This window comes from Bombina bombina, chromosome 5 (assembly GCF_027579735.1).
Source record: "Bombina bombina isolate aBomBom1 chromosome 5, aBomBom1.pri, whole genome shotgun sequence".
Classification (NCBI taxonomy): domain Eukaryota; kingdom Metazoa; phylum Chordata; class Amphibia; order Anura; family Bombinatoridae; genus Bombina; species Bombina bombina.
In genome coordinates this window covers 730,087,287-730,108,477 of record NC_069503.1, presented here as the reverse complement: position 1 = coordinate 730,108,477, position 21,191 = coordinate 730,087,287, and the positions used below count along the sequence as shown (strand labels likewise).

Here is a 21,191-nt window from a genome sequence, read left to right as displayed (position 1 = left end):
GGAAAGATTTTTTTTTTTTAAAGTGCACCTTTTGTCTAAAGCATAAAGGTTTATTTTTGACTTTACTGACTCCTTAAAGGGACATGAAACCCAGGTAAAATGGATAATTGGGAAAAATAAGATCATACTTATAGATTTAATACATAAGTTTATTGCAATTAGTAGTTCCATTTTTATGGAGGTTTATTCCTCTTTATGGGATTGCCTCAGGAGGATACTAATTTGGACATCACTAAGGAAAATTAGCCACCAATCAGCAAGCGCTACACAGGGTTCAGAACCAAAAATGGGCCAGCTCCTAAGCTTACATTCATGCTTTTAAAAAAAAAAAATATACCACGATAACGAAGAAAAATTGATAATAGGAGTAAATTAGAAAAAGTTACTTAAAATTGCATGCTCTATCTAAATCACAAAAGAAAACATTTGGGTTTAGTATCCCTTTAATTTTTGATGACTATAAACAGAGCTTTGGACTTTGTGTTTCGCCTTTACTGTCCCTTTAAAGCTTTGAAATCTAGGCACAGAAAATAAATTGCAAGTTTAGAGACATAGGATTATATATATTCTCTAACCATGTCTGTGTATTAAAAAAACTGAAATGTGTAGAATTCCATGTGTTCTTTGTATACTTATAAATAATATGTTTATTTGCAGAGCTTTACTCAGAGCCTCAAAAGACGCATGTCTACAAAGAATATTCTGTATTCCTGTGGAGTTAGTTATGAAATAGTGTCCAATATCCCCAAGGTAACTTTAATATGCGGCATTGACAAAATAAAATATCAAAAGGAATATGTATTTTACTGACATTACATTTGTATATTACTATTGGATAGAAAGTTATTAGAGCATGGGTTTAATGGCAAACGTCATATTACGTTTTTTTTCTTTATGTAACAAAGAACTTTATCACAAAACACTGACAGGCTACAACTCTTCTCACTACAGTATCTGATTTTTTTGTGTTTCAGGCGACAGAGGAGACCGAGGATCGAGAAACATTAGCTCTTATGGCAGCAAGGAGCGAGTATGAGGGCACGTCTGATGGGGAAACATACATTGAGAAGTACACGCGGGGGGTGTTGCAAGTAGAGAACATACTGGGCCTCGAACGACTGAGGCAGGCAAGTGGCATTTTTAGATAAAATGAATAAAGTAGGCTGGCGGGTATGACAACGGAGAGGGTTGTGACAATCTGTGTTGTCTGACTAAAATTAACAAATATAGTTAAAAAAAAAATAATAAATAACTGCGGTGTTGATGTTATCTTCAAAGTAACATAATTAGCAATGATTGTTTCTTTATAGATGCAGTGCTACTGGTGCTAAAGAAGGTGCCCACAGCTTGATACAATTCAGACATATTCAATAAAACTGTAGTTCAAAAATATACCCAGAGATACAGTATTTGTTTAAGGGAAACCTTAGTAGCTTCATTTATGTAACTTGTATAGTATTTTTACCTCAAAAATGCATTAACTCCTTGAGTGCTAATGACGGCTCTGAGCCGTCGCAGAGTTTCCCACTCTGGTGCTAACGACCGCTCAGAGCCGTCGCTAGCACTCTCCCACCTTGAGGGAGATCTGGGGGCTCCCACCCGCTCCTACCCCGGCGATCGGGCCTGCATAGTGACAGGCATCGCCGGGGCTTCACATTATGCGCGGTGACGTCACGCGCAATGACGTGATGATGTCACGCGCAATGACGTGATGACGTCACCGCGCAACTTTATTTATACTTAACAATGTAAAGTATAGGAGCAGGGGGCATGCTGCTTAGAAGCCTGTATCTCAGGCATCTAAGCAGACCCCCAAGACCCACCGTTGGAAAGGTAATCGCCTAACCTTTCCAACAGTGTAAGTCTTGGGGATCTGAAAAAAGAAAAGTTAAACATTTTTTTTCCAAAAAACAAAACAAAAACCTTAAAAAAGCTTAGCACCCAGGTGGGAAAGTGCTTAGCACTCAAAGGGTTACTTAAGCCACTTGTTTTAGTATGTTGTAGTTAATTAAAGGGACTTGAAACCCAAAATATTTCTGTCATGATTCAGACAGAGCGTACACTTTTAAAAAAAAAATCTTTTCAATTTACTTCTATTATCAAATTTGCTTAATTCTTATGGTATTCTTGGTTAAAGAGATACCTAGGGAGATAGCGTGTCTGCAGCACTACTTTGGAGGAAAAAGTGCTGCCATCTAGTGCTCATGCAAATGCATATCAATCAAAACTGCTGCTATAGAGTGCTACAGACACGTGCACTCTCCTGAGCTTACCTCCATGCTTTTCAACAAGAAAAGAGGGAAGGAAATTTGATAATGTAAGTAAATTGCAGAGTTCTTTAAAAAGTCATGCTCTTTCTGAATCACAAAAGAAATATTTTGTCCCTTTAAGTCACTTTCATATCACATTAAGGATGTTAATTTACTAGCTTTGGATCAAGCAAATGATTCCCTGATTATCCTGGCTCATGTGGTCTTGTGTTGTTTTTTTAAGAACTTAAAGGGACACTGTACCCAAAAATTTTCTTTCGTGATTCAGATTGAACATGAAATTTTAAGCAACTTTCTAATTTACTCCTATTATCAAATTTTCTTCATTCTCTTGGTATCTTTATTTGAAATGCAAGAATGTAAGTTTAGATGCCGGCCCATTTTTGGTGAACAACCTGGGTTGTCCTTGCTGATTGGTGAATAAATTCATCCACCAATAGAAAAGTGCTGTCCAGAGTACTGAAACCAAAAAAAAGCTTAGATGCCTTCTTTTTCAAATAATGAAAGCAAGAGAACAAAGAAAAATTGATAATAGGAGTAAATTAGAAAGTTGCTTAAAATTGCATGCTCTTTCTGAATTACAAAAGAAAAAATGTGGGTTCAGTGTCCCTTTAAATTTGGCTATATATAGTTCTTTAATATTTAATCACAATTCCATCTTTAATTGTTTAACTGTTTTTTTTTTTCTCCCATTTGGATTTGATTTGAAATTCAAAAGTCAGGCATAAGAAATATGAAAGCATAGATCCAGTAGTAATAGAGTAAGCAGGTGTCCATAACTATGGGGGCATCTTTGTTTCAGGTAAAAAAAAATAGTTTAAAAAATACCAAAGCTGCAGGAAAAAAAATGCTCTGTTAGATGACAAAATGTATCATTCTAACAATGAGAACGTTTTGTGGTGTTTTTGTTCTCAAGATCTGGTTCTATATAGTTCTTATAATATTTAGTCATAATGCAATCTTACATTTTTAGCTGAAACTATTTATCATTCTTTTATTTTCTTGAATGAACATAAAAACTAATGGATTATTCTGTTTGCAGTTAGCATAGTTTACAGACAGATTTCCCACAGGGAATCCGGAATGGTAGCTACTTCCATTACTGCATTCAAAATGTATGTGCATAAAAAATACATTTAACATAGAAAAATAATTTGAACATAAACTGGTAGTTAATATTTAGTAAATGTACTGTGTAAAACTATAAGTTAAAAGGACTTGAAACCCAAACATTTTCGTTCATGATTCAGATAGAGAATGCAATTTTAATATGCATTTTCAGCAAAGCATATCAAGAGAATAAAGCAAATTAGATAATAGAAGTAAATTAAAAAGTTGTTTAAAAATGAAAGAAAAAATTTGGGTTTCATGTCCCTTTAAAGGGACACTAAAGTCACAATTAAACTTTCATGATTTAGAAAGAGCATTCACTTTCAGGAGACTTTACAATTTACTTCTATTATCAAATTTTGCACATATTTATTATATCCACACTTTCTGAAGCACCATCTGCTACTGAGTATGTGCAAGAGTTCACAATATATATGTATATGAGTCTGTGATTGGCTGATGGTTGTCACATGATACATGGAGCTGGCAAATTAATTTTAAATTTGTTAGAAAAAAATCTATTGCTCATATAAAATTCAGAGTAAGTGCTATTGAACCTTCTTTTTTATTATACACATTTTTATTATGCAATTCTACTTATTATTTAATGGTCCTTTGACTTATAGTTTTACACAGTACATTTATTAACCTTAAAGGGACACTTAACCCAATTTTTTTCTTTCGTGATTCAGATAGAGCATGACATTTTAAGCAATTTTCTAATTTACTCCTATTATCTATTTTCTTCATTTTCTTGGTATCTTTATTTGAAATGCAAGAATGTAAGTTTAGATGCTGGCCCATTTTTGGTGAACAACCTGGGTTGTCCTTTCTGATTGGTGGATAAATTAATCTACCAATAAAAAAATGTGTCCATAGTTCTGAACCAAAAAATCCTTAGATGCCTTCTTTTTCAAATAAAGATAGCAAGAGAACAAAGAAAAATTGATAATAGGAGTAAATTAGAAACTTGCTTAAAATTTCATGCTCTATCTGAATCATGAAAGAAAAAATTTGGGTTCAGTGTCCCTTTAACTTTATTATCAATTTAACCCATGGCTGTTCTTGTACAGCCATATTAATTTATTGGTTATGCAAAAATGTTATTTGTTGATTTATACCTTAATTATTGCTTACCAACAGAACATCTTTCTGCATTGTCTGCACACAGGCTGTTACAGTTAAGGAAGCTATTCTAAGCAAGGCTAAACACATACGGCGGAGCATCAGCACACCAAACATGCACAATGTAAGTGATACCTTTCCTGCGCTTAGCTTGTGTTGCCGACAGTAGCGATATTGTAGGTGATTGTCATTATTAGTGTATATCGGTGTTGGCTATCAGTCTTTTTCCTAATCTTAATTTTGCTAAGGTAATACTCATGCATTTGCTATGTTAGTGAAATTACAGATATGACTGGGGGATTTTTTTTATTTTTTATGTGACTGCACTGTTATGTTGACTGTGTTTGTTGTGTGGCTTTCCACTTAAAGGGACACTAAACTATTGTTTTATTTTTAAATGCATTGCAGAAAAAACGTATAGTGACAGTTTACCTCTAGGGAGCAGATACAGCTCCTGAAGGATCCTAGACTATATGCAGGACAGCAGCCACTCACTCTGTGTAGCCTATGAGGCATGCACTGTATTTAGCAGTGAAGGGCTGGTGGTGCGGGGTTAGGGTTGCCACCTCAGCCAAGTTTTCCTGGACACTAATGAGTTACACATGCTGCAGGGTAAGCAGGGGGAAACATCTATTGAGCTTCTGGACATCACCTGAATTGTGCTGAGGAACAGCACTATCCATGTTCCTCCCTGCAAACCCTACAGCATGTGTAACTCATAAGTGTCCAGGCAAACATGGTTGAGGTGGCAACCCTAGGCAGGGTGCAAACATAACAATTAGGAGCTGTTTCAGTTACCATGGAGGTAAGTTGTGTACAAGCTTAAAAGGTAAATGTGTTGGCTAACAGAAGTGTGACGCCCTAGTATTGATAATTGGGTGACATTTGTGCAGCCATAATATGTCCCTTGCAATATGATAGCTGCAACATTGCTGTGCGGGCAGAATTCATATTGTGAACTGAGTAAATGAAGTACATTTCATTGAATAAAAGTTTGCTGTTTTCCTGTTTCAGATAAAATGTTATCAGTTGTGGCTGGTGCACCTTTAAGTTGGTGAGGCAGAATATTCGGCCATAACCATACGTTGTTGTTTTTCATTGTTTTAAAACAGAAATCAGATATTTATTTTTGTCCATTTGTTATAGCATTTAGCTAAAACATAGTTGATAATCATATTAAAGATCATTTCATGATATTTAAAGTGATAGTAAATCCTAGCATTTGGCCAAGCCGGATTTCCCGCACGGCTATTGGCTAAGAGGTGGAAGCCAAATAGCATTCTACAGTGGGCTGCCTTAGCAGCTTAGTGCGGCGAACGCTGCAAACAAATAAAGGAACTTTCAGCATGAAGTATTTTATTCTTCATGAATAAACGTCCCTTTTACTTGTTCCAATGGTAAATCCTAGCGTTTCACAAATGCTAGGATTTACCATCACTTTAATCAAGAAATTAACTGGACACACACTAGGCACTGACAATTTGACAATTTCTATTTTTACTATAAACACTTGATTAATAATATTTATAAACATTAACTTACTTTTATAGAGAACAGTTTAAAATGACTCTATGACTCTCTTACTCTTTCCTGCATTAAAGGGACAGTATACACTCATTTTCATATAACTGCATGTAATGGGCACTACTATAAAGAATAAAATGCACAGATACTGATCTAAAAATCCAGTATAAAACGGTTTAAAAACTTACTTAGAAGCTTTCAGTTTAGCTCTGCTGAAAAGTTAGCCGGAAAGCCCACTGCAAGTGGGAAATAAGACACTCCCCCCCATCCCCCTTCTTTTGCATATGAAAAGACCCTTTACACAAACAGGAGCAAGCTGGAGAAGGTAGCTGACAGTATTCTCATAAAACTTTGGGGCTTGGTTAGGAGTCTGAAAATCAGAGCAATGTTATTTAAAAATAAGCAAAACTATATAAAACAAATAAAAAACAACTTTATGGGCTATATAAATAGATCATTTACAAAACATTTATGCAAAGAAAAAATGAGTGTATAATGTCCCTTTAAAAAGCATTGTAAGTATGAAATATACAGAGAAATACAGCACATTTAGTAGATATAAGACAATACATTTTCAACACATGCAGCATAATTTGAGTAGGGTACAAGTAGTGTTTCTTACATTTATATCTTAAAATTACTTTTTTTTTCAATCCTACACATGTTTATTTTAGTAAAACCTCTTAAAGGGACAGTCTACTCCTGATTTTTTATTGTTTAAAAAGATAGATAATCCATTTATTACCCATTTCCCAGTTTGCATAACTAACACGGTTATATTAATATACTTTTTTTACCTCTTTGATTACCTTGTATCTAAGTCTCTGCAGATTGCCCCCTTATCTCAGTTTTTTGACAGACATGCATTTTAGGCAATAGGTGCTGACTCATAAGTAACTCAACGGGGGTGAGCACAATGTTATCTATATGGTATACATGAACTAGCACTGTCTAGCTGCACAAACTGTCAAAATGCCCTGAGATAAGAGGTGGCCTTTAAGGGCTTAGAAATTAGCATATGAGCGTATCTAGGTTTAGCTTTCAACAAAGAATACCAAGAGAGCAAAGCAAATTTTATGATAAAAGTAAATTGGAAAGTTTAAAATTCCATGCCCTATCTGAATTATGGAAGTTTAGTTTTGACGTGACTGTCTCTTTAAGTTTATAGAAAAATGTTTAGCAGCCTACAGGTTGCTTTAGCTTCTTGACAGCCACTAAATGTTGCAACATTTTGCAAAGCAATGCATTGTGGTCCTCTCTGATTTCTAAAGTGTTAAGATGCATTCAGATGAACATAAAACAAAAATTGAAAGGAAAGTTATATTTGATTTCCTTTAATAATCTGAAAGCTATTCAGAAGTTTTCAGAGCATTTTTACTATATTTGATAAAAGCTTAGCTTATTAACTTCCTAAGAAATATATATTATTTGTTAATATAAGTAATGACTGACTCTAGCAAACTGTTTATTAAACTTTGAATATTGTGTAACTTGAATAAATCATTAGACGACTAGAGGGAGAACAAAACACCTAACCTGTGTATTTGTGTCTCCAAAAGAAATTTCCATTTTACAGCGGAGCGCAGAGATTTTGAGGCAGAGGAAATTACTTACAGTGGGAGCTGACATGGAATGTGATTGGTCAGCTTTGTATGCTGGTAGATGCAGTACTCTCCTGTTTTATTATCTAGGGCTGTCCATGTTTACACTGCAGAGACAGGAAGAGGACCGTCTGCAAATCACATTGCTGCATGGGGCAGTTTATAAATTGCCAAAGGAAGAAAAAGGAAGGGAAATAAAATGTGTTTTTTTTTAAGGTGGTATTTTAAGGTCTCATGATTCCATTTAGAAAAGCACAAACATTAAAATAAAATTGCACTAACTGAAAAAAATAAATAATAATTATTAAGACACTGACAAAATTAAGAAAAACATAATAATTAAAATACATTTGGGAGGGGCACTGCCCTCACTGCCCAAATGAACCAGCCACCACTGTTATCAATATGAAATGGTTTAACAATTTGGGTACATCATTTACCTTTCCTCCTCTTATTCTAGGTGTCTTCTAGCCGCCTGGACCTCTCTGGCTGTGATGAAGATGACAAGGTACTTTAAAAAAAAATGACAAAGAAGGCTACATTTGTTTAATTTAACCATATGTGGTGTTTGAATGGGTAATGCATTGCCGCCTTGTAACATTTATGGGGTTAGACCTTAGCAACTCTATAACAGTTCACATTAAAAGATTTAAAATGTGGCTTATATTAATAAGTACATGTATTTGTCAATAAGCATTTCTAATAGGTAACCTCCTGTTCTGGTATTACAAGCATGACCGGATGGCTGTCGCACAATCTGACCTATTACCATTGCTGAGCAGCTCAGCAAGCACAGTGTTCGCGACTCCCTAGTGGGACTTTACTTATGTGTTTAATTCCTAGGTGGAGGTTAAGTAGGAAACCAAGCTTGTTTCAGTAGTGCAAGAATTATATACTTTAATGAATTAGAACATGCCATTTTGCTTTAGAGTGTCACTTTAACTATTTCCTTTCAGCAGGAGACTTGGTAATATCAACAACAATACAGAAAAGGCTATTTATCAAACTTGTTTACTTATGTTAAGAACATAGTACCTTTTCATTTATTTAAAGTGCATATATTTCATCTGCTTCATGCAGTAGTTCAAATGATGCACACCATATATTGTTTTTACACAATCAAAAACATGATGTGTTCATAGCTTGGAAAATACAACTTTTAAATAAGAAGGTTATTTTTTATTTGCACAACTATATATATTGTTTTTGTTTTTATTTGCTAGGGCTGGTCAGAAAATATGTTTGATACAACTGACTGCTCTTCCAGTTATAAAGATGTGTCATACTATGGAAGTCACATGCTCGAGTCACCTAAAAGAAAAGATGCCAGTATCGGTGAGTGACTTTCTGAAACATTGCTTTTTCAATAGTTTATTTTTAAAAGGACATTGTACTGTATGCCGAAGCACATTTGTCTGTCAGACATATGTCCGAGAGACTATATTCCGAGAGGACCATCACAATTGGCTGACGTTTATTTCTCTTAACTCGCAGGCCCACGTACACTACTGACTATCAGATGGTAAAGCCTCATTATACAAGAATATTCGGCCGAGGGCATAAACGCTCCAGAGTGTTCTGTTATAATTAGTGCCTCGAGCGCCACAACCGCCTCTGGGAACCTAATCATGGGTCCCACAACGTGCTTTTAACACATTCCCCTCCCAATACATATCCTATTACCTATATATAATATAATATACAATAATATTTTTGTAATATTTTAAATAAAGATTCACTATACGTCATGACATTAGAGTGAGGCTGTGATGGGTCTATACAGAGTGGAGCGTGAGTAGAATTGGAAGCCGCGGCCAGACTGTTATCTGACAGACATTTGTCTGTCGGAATATTATCCGTCACACAAATGTCCGTCGGATAACAATCCAGCCATGATTTTATTCTCCCCTTTAATGTGTTCCAAAAATCAATTTCACCTACTGGAGTGCATTCATTAATAACCAATGATTCCTTTACATTTATATTGACATTTAAAAAAGCTGATTTTGCATACACTGAACATTTCAGTACAACAGATTTGGCAATGGAAAAGCTACGCAAACAAGAAGCAGCATATAAAATCACACCCCAGTGGGAGAGTGAGGAGGTACTAAAATGTTAATTTCCAATTGCTTTCTCTAAATATTGGCCTTTTGTTTATACAGGCTAAGATAAGGAGAAAAGTAAAATAAATATGTTGGCGCTTCCTGCACGATCAGCTCATTTAAATGGACAGTGCTTTCAATGAACAAAAATAGCTATTTTCATGTACAAAAATAACCTAAAGGAGCAATTTCCCTTACTTTTTATACTTTGCAGCTGCTAAGTTGTCACTGGAAACACAATAAAGGGAAAGTAATTTTACAATACATTGTCAGTTTATTTTTACCATACTAGAATACGCTTAAAGGGACATGAAACACAACATTTTTTCTTTCATGAATCAGATAGCGAATACAATTTTAAAAACCTTTCCAATGTACTTCTATTATCAAATGTGCATAGTTCTGTAGCCCTGCATGACAGGAAATAGTGCTGCGTACACATTGTTGTAAAACTGCTGCCATATAGTCCTGCAGAGACGTGCACGCCCCTGAACTTACCTTCCTGCTTTTGTGATTTAGATAAAGCATACAATTGTAAACATCTTTCTAATTTACTTGGTAAGCCAATCACAAGAGACATATATGTGCAGACACCAATCAGCAGCCAGCTTCCAGCTCCTCAGCCTATCTAGATATGCTTTTCAACAAGGGATACCAAGAGAATTAAGCAATATAGCTAAAAGAAGTAAATTGGAAACTTGTTTAAAATGTATGCTCTATCTAAATCATGCAAGCGTGATATTACAATATGGCTCCTGGGGGTGTTTTAGAGGCTTATATCTTGGGGTTAAGTCTAAAAAAGATTTTTTAAACACAAGTAATATGTAGCGCCCAATCAAACTTTATGTCTGATTAACTCTGCTGATATCAGATGATAGGTAGCTTGTGTTTAGTGGACATGCCTATGATTTCAGATCAGCATAAGAAAGTGGTCTTTGAGTATATGTTCTATCTGAATCATGAAAGAAAATGTTGGTTTTTATATCCCTTTAAATGTGTACTTTTATTGTGGATTAATATGAAATAATATGCTACGTACACAGTATTTTAGTGTCCTGAATTTCTGTTTTTTTTTTTATGTTTCCAGGTGGTGCACCAGAGAGCCCACATACCTTAATGGCAAGTCCATTCAAAACGTTCTCTCCCCAGACACCAAAGTTTTTTAAGCCTTTATTGCCTGTGCGAGAGGAGCATAAAAGGAAAAAGCCAACTGAAGCTCAGCCTCTCCTCGGCCAGGAGGTACAGTGCACATATCGCCAGATTATGTCATCACACATGGTGACAATACCCAGGGCAGCATATCTGCAGCTTCTCTGTATGCACACTAATATGTATCATGTTGTGTTTAATGTTTTACATTCAGGGTATGGAACATCTAGTCTATCTGCTTAGTTTGTAGAGCCTTCAAGAAGAGATTTTCCTTACATTGATAGTTCATGTTATGTAAAGGAATATTTCCTTTACATTTTCCTTATACTGATAGTTCAGGGATATAAAGGTAAATGTATCAAGTTACAGGCAAACAAGCTCTCAAGCAGAGAACCTGTCCACCTGGTATTGCCACTTTTGATGCAGCATCACATGGCAAAATGTAAGATTGTACAAGAGCTTACTTGTGTAATCCCACCCCTACTCTTGTACAAGCAGTCACGCAAGGGCAGTGCCTGTCATTCACCCCAAACAAGCAAGTTTAGGGTAATTTACCTCTGCCACCTCTAAGGTGTTGGAGATAATAAGAAGCAGGAACTGCTTCTTTAATGTGTGGTTGCAGGCTTGTTAATGTGAGTTTACACTGCAAGGTCTCAGAATCTGTAAATGCAGCTTGATAAATTTGCCCCATAAAAGTGGTATGTGAAATGTAATGTTCAGAAGGTTCTGTCATCACTGCTAAAATAACTTCTAATATGCACCTGCTGTGCACAAGTATTTGCCTCCTGCACATGAACTGAGTGGTTCTGACGTGCTATATGATAGGAGCAGGAGCAAGAAGCTAATGCACATGCACACATCTATGGTGATTTTAGCACTGGGTCATATACGCTTTGGCCTAGATTACAAGTGGAGTGGTTATGTTAAGAAAGTGCGATATTGCAATATGGCTCCTAGGGGTGTTTTAGAGGCTTATATCTTGGGGTTGAAGTCTAAAAAACATTTTTTAAAACACATGTTGTGCTTCAATAATATGTAGCGCCCAATCAAACTTTATGTCCCATTAACTCTGCTGATATCAGATGATAGGTTGCCTGTGTTTAGTGGACATGCCTATGATTTCAGATCAGCATAAGAAAGGGGTTTTTGAGTAAAACAAAAAAAAATGATACTGGGGTTATACTGCCCCATGATGTTACTCTTCAATACTGTTTATGATTATATTTATCTGTGGCTCCCCCTAGTGGCAAAAACCGTTTTCTTTCAACTTGTAATACAAGCGCTACCTGACACGTGCAAAAAGCTTAGTTTTAGCGCAGTTAGCGAGTGAACAGGAGTGTTAAATAGAGCTCCACTTGTAATCTGGCCCACTATGTTGATATATAAAGTATGTGTTAAAGTCAGTAAAATAAAAGCTAGGGTTAAAATAAAAATATTGAGCTGAACCTTTTTCATAATAGTTTGGATAGGATAACTAATACAAAAAAAATTGTAAATACATATAAAAGTGTTATTGTTGTTACCTTTGTGTACTAGTTATTATAAATATAGTTGCTATTTTTGCTAAAATGTAAAATATATGTAAAGCTTTGTTTTTAATTTGACTAGAAAATATGCTATAACAGCATCCTTAGGCAGAGCACTGCTGCTTGATTGGTCATACTACGCATTGCTTGTTTACAGCTGATGCTCATGCAATACTAAGCATGCAATACTAGAAAATGTAGCTAATATTTACCTTGGTACTACTGGAAATAATGTGGTTTTGTTAGCATTTGTAACTTGGTTAGTGTGCATGCATCATATTTAATGTGTTTATTTGTAACCCGCGTGTTTGTTTTGTTACTATTTTACTCACCAGTCTCTTTATGTCTCACATATTTTTTTGGTGTGATGTGTTGTGTGTCTTAACCTTTTCAGAGCATGCCTTCACCCCAGCCATGTAACTCTGGCACTGATGTGCCCACAGAAGCTAATGCCAGCTGCATGCCTGTAGAAAGCAATAATATTCAACCAGATGTCATAGTAAGTTTGTAGTTGATTAAGTAGCAATGAAGCAATTAAACAATGAAAATCATTTTTAGCTATACTTACTTGCTTTTTGCACAAAGCTGTTTAGGAAAGGTGATACTTATAAATGTCCCATCACCATTAGTTACCCAGATTATTCAGGAAGTATTCTTCACTTGTTGTTTTACAACAGGGTTTCTTAAAGGGACACTAAATCCAAATGTTTTCTTTCATGATCCAGATGGAGCATGCAATTGTCAGCAACTTTCTAATTTACTCCTATTATCAATTTTTCTTCGTTCTCTTCCTATCTTCATTTAAAAAGCAGGAATGTAAAGCTTAGGAGCCAGTCCATTTCTTTCCTATTACATGGAGAGTCCACGACTTCATTCTAATTACTAGTGGGATATTCAACTCCTGGCCAGCAGGAGGATGCAAAGAGGACCACAGCAAAGCTGTTAAGTGTAACTTCCCTTACCCATAATCCCCAGTCATTCTCTTTGCCTCTGTCAATGGAGGATGTGCGAAGATGGTGTCTGAAGATATATAATCCTTTTTTTGGGTATTTTTCCCTGCAAGCAAGGATTGGGGTCTAGCTGTGTCCACGTCAATCTCTTTAGTAAGCGTAGTGGTGGCTTTTAGCAGTTAGAAGGCGGCGAGGTAGTCTTTGCTTTACTTCTAACACGTTTGCTACCCCTTTGCAGAAAACCAGGGTTGGTTACTCTGTTCTTTCTTTTACTACAGGTCCATGACAGGGAGTGGAGTACCTGTCACACCTAAGTAGCTGTTATCTGCCCTGCTGCTGGATCCACAGGTAAGTGCCTTTGCCTTCTAGGTACTGAAGGACAGCACTTTAGAGGTTAACCCTCAGGTTGATCTTTTTTGAGACATAGTTATCCTTTACTTGGTTAAGGGTACATTTTATGGGCAGTTTTACTGGCACTTGCAGCTTTACTCTCAGAAGGGAATTATTTGTTATACTATATATATCCACTGTGGGATATGTTGCGGCTGAGCAGCTAGGAACAGAGATTTAGCCGCTTCAATTGCCGGGCATTTGGGCAATTCTACAATTAAGCCCAGGCTTTATGGTATGTGGGATATGGCTGCCCTATGAAGGCTTGGGGTCAGCTATTTCTCCCTTTTTCTATCCCTGCAAGGACTGTTTTTTACGGATGTTTAAAGTGTCTAATGGGGGCACAGTATTCAAATGTTTAATATCCTCTTTTGATTTTTGGAGGGATTGTACATTTTTATGGCGCATGTTAGAAAGCCTGATAGTTGCTGCGCAGGCTTTGACCGTTAGTGCTCAGCCCGGTATGCCTGTCAGATTTCCTCCTCCAGTGTCTCTTATTGGGGACAATAGACTAACTTTCCGCAGGTTAACTAAGACCTCAAATAGTTTTTTGGGGTAGATATGATTACATACTTATCCGGAGGAGACAGACTATGGGACGCTCAGTGTTAACACTGCCCCCCTGAGGAGGATACTTAAATGCAGTATTTGCCGCCTTCGGTCTATTAAGGAAGGTTCTTAAACTGTATGCATGGTCTTTTTCTGTCTTAGAGCTTTTAGATGAGCTATACTCAGTGTTTGTTTTCTCTGCTCCACTAAATGCATGCAAAAACGGAAAGGTCCGCTGATGGCGTATATAGATTGGCGCCATTTTAGCAATTACTGCAACGAGCAGTGCGATCTGAATGTTTATAAGACCGGCGATCATTAGCTGAACCTCCTTCAAGCCGATTCAGCCTTTGTAATAGAGTTTATTTCCACCTAAGTCACTGATAATGGGGCATATTTATCAAAGGTCTTGCGGACCTGATCCGACAGTGCGGATCAGGTCCGCAAGACCTCGCTGAATGCGGAGAGCAATACGCTCTTCGTATTCAGCATTGCACCAGCAGCTCACAAGAGCTGCTGGTGCAACGCCGCCCCCTACTGACTCCAGGGGGGTGTCAATCAACTTGATCGTATTGGATCGGTTTGAATTGCGGCGATTCTTTGTGACCGCTGCTTCATAACTGCTGTTTCTGGCGAGTCAAACACGGGCCCACAAGCTCCAATCGGAGCTTGATAAATGGGCCCCAATGTGTTTGTGTGCTTTTTATGTCACAAGGAAATAAAGGAAGGGTCAGAAGTTTTTTTGTGAGTGTTTTTTATTTTTTCATAATAAATATATGTCCCTGCAGTTTTATTTTTAGGAGGTTTTCTCCTGATCTATCAGGACCGTCTTTAACACAGGGCAAAAGGGGCAGCTGCCCAGGGCCCAGTCTCTGTTGAGGGGCCCAAGAATCCTAAAAAAAAAAAATTCAGTCCTAATACTGTCACAGTCAAAAGTACTCTACTTATATTTAAAAAAAAAAATACTGTGCCGAACCGTGCAGGTGTCATGTGACATGCCAAGCTATTGCCATGTGCTGTTTTAGATGTGCACTGTGCAGCACTGAATGCAAAGCCCTAACTCAGCATCCAGCCATTCCCACTGCATCAGAAAAGGTCCTACTGGGGTTACCACTGTTACCAGGTAACTGCTCTGGTTGTGGGGATTGTTTCTGGGTAGGGCTGACTGTAGGCGCATGCAGCAGAAAGTTGGAGCGGCAGGCACGTGAGGATTTGAGCATCTGTGCAGCTGCATACACTGCTCTCTTCAGTCTTGAGGCTGTGTGACTCATCTCACACTGTATCCATGCAGCCTTGGACAGACAGCATCCAGTCTGCTGGTCCCTTTAGCCCTGCTCTTTCTGCTGTGGCCCTAAGATCAACTAACTGAAGTTTGTTAGGGGAACAGTGCTTTGTAGAAAGGTGTCAGTGGGAAGAATAAGTTTGTGCACATGCCCCTCCCCATGCAGCATTGTATATTGCAGGGTGAGAGGGAACTTGTTCCTAGCAAAGAAGTGACATGTGCTGCTGTGGCTGATGTATAGTGTCATGCTGATACTTCACACATTAATGTAAGGTTTATTTTTATAGTTTTTATTTTCTCTCTGTCTCATATTTTACAGCTTCCCATAGTAGTTCTGCTGTTCTTGTCAGTAAACTTATGTTTGTCTGCACCTCCATGCTTCCTCCTCGGTCTTTACCTTGCTTTGCTCCTGTTGGCTGCCCTAAATCTCTTTAACCAGCTAACCTCACACCAGAATCACATTCAAAAAAATCTTAAATGAATTAACAGTGGAGGAATTTATATATTTATTTACTTATTAGTACTGCTTAGGTCCAGTTTCACATATTGCAATTTTTTTTTTTTTTTTTTTTTTTTAAATGATTAGCCCAGCAGTGGAAATTGCATGGGGTGGGGGGGGTGGGGGGGTGGCCAAGAAAATTTTTGCCCAGGGTCCAGTCAATATTAAAGACGGCCCTGTGATCTATACTGTGTTTTTCTTGTATTTGCCGCCTTCGGGTGGCAGCTATATACTAATTTTTGCAGGGCTGAGTTGATTTTGTTTTTCATACTAAACATATGTCCCTGCTGTTTATTTTTCAGAACGTATTTCTCCTGATCAATTCTGGGTTTTTCTTGTATTTGCTGCCACCTGGTGGCAACTAAATGCTAATTCATGTTCCTAAGGAAATATGAGCTGAATTGATTATTTGTAAATATTTTGCATAATAAATTTATGTACTTACAGTTTACTTTTCAGGATGTATTCCCCTGATAAATACTGTGTTTTTATTGTATTTGCCGCCATCGGGTGGCAGCTAAATGCTAATCATGCTCCTAAGGAAATAGGAGCTGAGTTACTTGTTTAAAATAAAAAAACATTTATAAATATATGTACTTACAGTTTACTTTTCAGGATGTATTCCCCTGATAAATACTGTGTTTTTATTGTATTTGCCACCATCAGGTGGTAGCGCAATGATTTCTTGCTCCTTTTATTTTTAAAGGTGCAATCTTTCTTCTCTTTTTTATATTTTATGTGCATGCAGCCTATTTTCAATCTCTTTCATAATGTTGAGATTGACGCGCTGTTGGATTATACTTTTATAAAATGTATATTATTGTTTTCCCCTTTTTGTACTGGGGCTCTGTATATTTATCACTTTTATATGAGGTGATTCTTTCATTGTCTTTTTTAGTGTTTTTAGGACACTAATTTATGATGCTATATCAGCCAGCTGTAGTAGACATATTGTATATATCTTCTTATGTACTCTTACGACTCTGATAGGTCTATTTTTAAGTATAAGCTATGTTGTCTAATGAACATTATTTATGTCTCTATTGAAGTCATTATGAATGTCTGTGACATCATATTTCGTCTGAGTTTTGATATACATAAAAACAAAAACAATTTTTTTTTAACACATATATGTGAGAGACTTAAGACTTGGCTAAAGGGTTATTAAGGGATTTTTACTTTTGTCTTTATTTATAGAGCAGATTTGCTATGGCAGATAGGTTATGGAAGGAAAGGGATCTAAAGGACCTTTTACTTTTAAGAATTCTTGTCACGGTAGGAGCCTCAGGCAGTCTGAGGTTGAGTTAAATGGTGACAGTTTTTTTTCCCTTAGCCTTAAGGATATTAATTTTGTTTATCTATTTCTCAACAAATTCCTCAGGGTTCCGTCCTTCACGATGGAAACTATTCGTTCCATTCTTCCATTGGTTCAGGAAGGTCAGTTCATGACGACCACGTATTTACACGTATCCATTCACAGGGATCATCACCAGTTTTTAAGGTTTGCCTTTCTGGACAAGCATTTCCAGTTTCTTGCACTTCCGTTTGGTCTTGTCACGGCTCCCAGAATATTCACATAGGTTCTGGGGGCTCTATTGGCAGTGATCAGATCCCAGGGAATTGCTGTGGTGCATTATCTAGACGACATCTTGGTTCAGGCATCATCTTTTCAACTAGTAAAATCTCATACAGAGATGTTGTCTTTTCTACGTTCCCACGGGTGGAAAGTGAATCTGGAAAAGAGTTCTCTAGTTCCAGCTACAAGAATGTGTTTCCTAGGGACAATCATAGATTCCCTGTCCATGAAGATTTTCCTAACAGATGTCAGAAAGTCCAAACTTCTTGCTTTTTGCCTTTTTCTCCAGTTTGTTATTCATCCATCAGTGGCTCAATGCATGGAGGTGATTGGTCTGATGGTGGCTTCCATCGACATCATTCCTTTTGCTCGCTGCAGCTTTGCATGCTCAGTCAATGGAACGGAGACCATTCAGATTTATCGCAGAGGATAAATCTGGATAAATCTGGATCTCCTAACAATAGACTCTCTCTCGTAATGGATTTCACAATTATCGTTAGTCCAGTTTATCAGATTCCACTCGGACAACATCACCTCAGTGGCTTACATCAACCACCAGGGAGGAACTCACAGTTCCTTTGCCATGAAGGAGGTGAATCCTATTCTGCAGTGGGCAGAAGCTCACGATTGTCTCCTATCTGCCATCCACATTCCAAAGGTGGATAATTGGGAGGCGGATTTTCTGAACAGACAGAATTTTCATCCCGGAGAGTGGGCTCTCTATCCGGAAGTGTTCTCAAGGATAACCCTCTGGTGGGGGGTTCCAGAGTTGGATTTGATGTCGTCTCGTCAAAACGCCAAGCTTCTAAAGTACGGATCAAGGTCAATTGATCCTCAGGCCGCTCTGATAGATGCTCTGGCAGTTCCTTTGAATTTCAGTCTAGCATACCTGTTTCCACCGTTTGCTCTCCTTCCACGAGTCATTGCTCGTATCAAACAGGAGAGAGCGTCTGGGAATCTAATAGCTCCTGTCTGGCCTCGCAGGATCTGGTTCGCGGATCTGGTGAAGATGTCATCTCTTACACCTTGGAGGTTACCTCTGAGGAAGGACCTTCTAATTCAGGGTCCATTCCTCCATCCAAATCTAGATTCTCTCAAGCTGACTGCTTGGAGATTGAACGCCTAGTCCTGTCTAGACGTGGTTTTTCTGAAGCGGTCATTGATACTATGCTTCAGGCTCGTAAACCTGTTACCTGCAGGATTTACCATAAGGTATGGCGTAAATATCTTTTTTGGTGCAAATCTAAGGGTTTCTCCTGGAGCCGGGTGACGATTCCCCAAATTTTATCTTTTCTTCAGGATGGCCTGGAGAAAGGTTTGTCAGTAAGTACTCTGAAGGGTCAGATTTCTGCACTGTCTATTCTTTTACATAAACTTCTGGCAGATTTAGGATGTTCAAGCTTTTGTTCAGGCCCTGGTCAGAATCAGGCCTGTGTTTAAACCTGTTGCTCCTCCTTGGGGCCTTAACTTAGTTCTTAAAGTTTTGCAGCAGGCTCAGTTTGAGCCGATGCATGTTGTTGATATAAAATTGTTATCTTGAAAGGTTTTGTTTCTCCTTGATATCCCACTGCTGAGCTTTCAGCTCTGCAGTGGGATTTCCCGTACCTTATTTTTCATGCAGATAAGGCGATGCTTCGTACTAAATTGGGGTTTCTCCTTAAGGTGGTGTCGGACAGAAACGTTAATCGGGGAATTGTTGTTTCTTCTTTTTGTCCTAATCCTTCTTCTCATAAGGAACATATTTTTAATAACTTGGATGTTGTGTGTGCTCTAAAATTTTACCTACAAGCTAATAAAGATTTTTGGCAGTCTTCTGCCCTGTTTGTTGTGTTCTCTGGAAAGTGTAATGGTCAGAAGGCCACTTCTATTACCCTTTCCCTCGGGTTAAGAAGTATGATTCGCTTTGCTTATGAGACAGCTGGACAGCAGCCTCCTGAGAGAATTACGGCTCATTCCACTATGGCTGTCTCCTCATCTTGGGCTTTCAACAATGAAGCTTCTGTGGAACAGACGGCAACATGGTCATCTTTGCATACTTTTTCCAAATTCTACAAATTTGATACTTTTGCCTCGGCTGAGGCCTCTTTTGGGAGAAAGGTTCTTCAAGCAGTGGTGCCTTCGGTTTAGGTCCTCCTGCCTTGTTCTCCCTCCCTTTTCATTCTCTCTAGCTTGGGTATTGGTTGCCACTAGTAATTGGAATGAAGTCGTAGACTCTCCATGCCATAGGAAAGAAAACACAATTTATGCTTACCTGATAAATGTATTTATTTCCGGGCATGGACAGTCCACGACCCTGTGCTCTTTTTAATTATAATTCGGCAGTTTTTTGAGTAAACCTCAGGCACCTCTATAACCTTGTGTTTCTTATTTTTCCATTTTCCTTCGGCTGAATGACTGGAGATTATGGGTAAGAGAAGTTATACTTAACAGCTTTGCTGGGGTGCTCTTTGCCTCCTCCTGCTGGCCAGGAGTTGAATATTCGACTAGTAATTGGAATGAAGTCGTGGACTCTCCATGCCCGGAAAGAAATTTGAGGTAAGCATATATTTTGTTTCTAGGTACAGCATCTGGATAGCGCTTGCTTATTGTTGGCTAATAAGCAAGCATAACCCATGTTTTGAACCAAAAATGGGCCAGCTCCTAAGCGTTTACATTCCTGCTTTTTAAATAAAGATTGCAAGAGAACGAAGACAAATTGATAATAGGAGTAAATTAGAAAGTTCCTTAAAATTGCATGCTCTATCTGAATCCTTAAAATTGCATGCTCTATCTGAATCATTAAAGAACAAAAAAAAATGGGTTTAGTATCCCTTTAAGTTCAGTTTTCATGTATTTTTAATAGGCCCAATTTAAAATATTCCCCAACCTGGTCAGATAGTTCAATCTATGCATGAAAATTCTAAAAATAGTTGCTGTAAGGGGGTCTTTACAGCAGACTTTGCTGATGCATGTCATTTAAACGGACAATACAGAATATAGTATGATGTGGCTTTGCAATGAAATCAAGTGCTGCTAATTATTTTGTAAAACTAAACCAGACAAATATATATATATATAGTATTTACAGTGTTCTATAATAGAAAAGCATTGTACAACCTCCCTTTGCATGAAATGTAGCAGCAAACTCTAGTAGCAAAGGGACATACCTTATATTACAGCTAACAGTCTGGTACATTGTTATAGTCAAACGTCAACATAATCAAAAAGGCAGCTCTCACTAACTCTGCAAATATAACTATAATTGTTGTATCCCCTCTTTATGATGGACCAGGTCTCTTAACATCAATTCTCACTGATTAAATGGAAAGGAAAATAAAGGTACACATATACTAGGTAATAGAATATGTGGTCCCATACCAATGCGCCTGCAGCCTTGATACTTAGCTTTGTGCGCAGTTTTGTGCCCCTTTACTCTGTGGTGGATTGACAATAAATGCCCTAGAATGAATACATAGCAGTGTTTGTAAAATAACATTAAACAACACAGGAGACTGGGAAAGTTGCTTTACATAATACATTACTGCTTAATGACAAA

General features: G+C 37.6%; 1 protein-coding gene across 6 annotated transcripts in view; it reads left to right on the top strand.

The window, feature by feature from the left end:
• Positions 1 to 21,191, top strand: part of KIF13A (kinesin family member 13A) — a 390,994-nt gene that overhangs the window by 343,971 nt on the left and 25,832 nt on the right. For 4 of the 6 annotated variants that reach the window (XM_053714779.1, XM_053714781.1, XM_053714780.1 and 1 more), the window contains 6 exons: positions 658 to 750; positions 975 to 1,127; positions 4,552 to 4,629; positions 8,091 to 8,138; positions 8,854 to 8,965; positions 10,823 to 10,974. In XM_053714779.1, coding sequence (XP_053570754.1) covers positions 658 to 750; positions 975 to 1,127; positions 4,552 to 4,629; positions 8,091 to 8,138; positions 8,854 to 8,965; positions 10,823 to 10,974 — 636 coding nt within the window. Of the gene's footprint in view, positions 1 to 657; positions 751 to 974; positions 1,128 to 4,523; positions 4,630 to 8,090; positions 8,139 to 8,853; positions 8,966 to 10,822; positions 10,975 to 12,804; positions 12,910 to 21,191 lie in introns of those variants that run through there. The other 2 variants (XM_053714782.1, XR_008402581.1) reach the window with 2 other exon arrangements.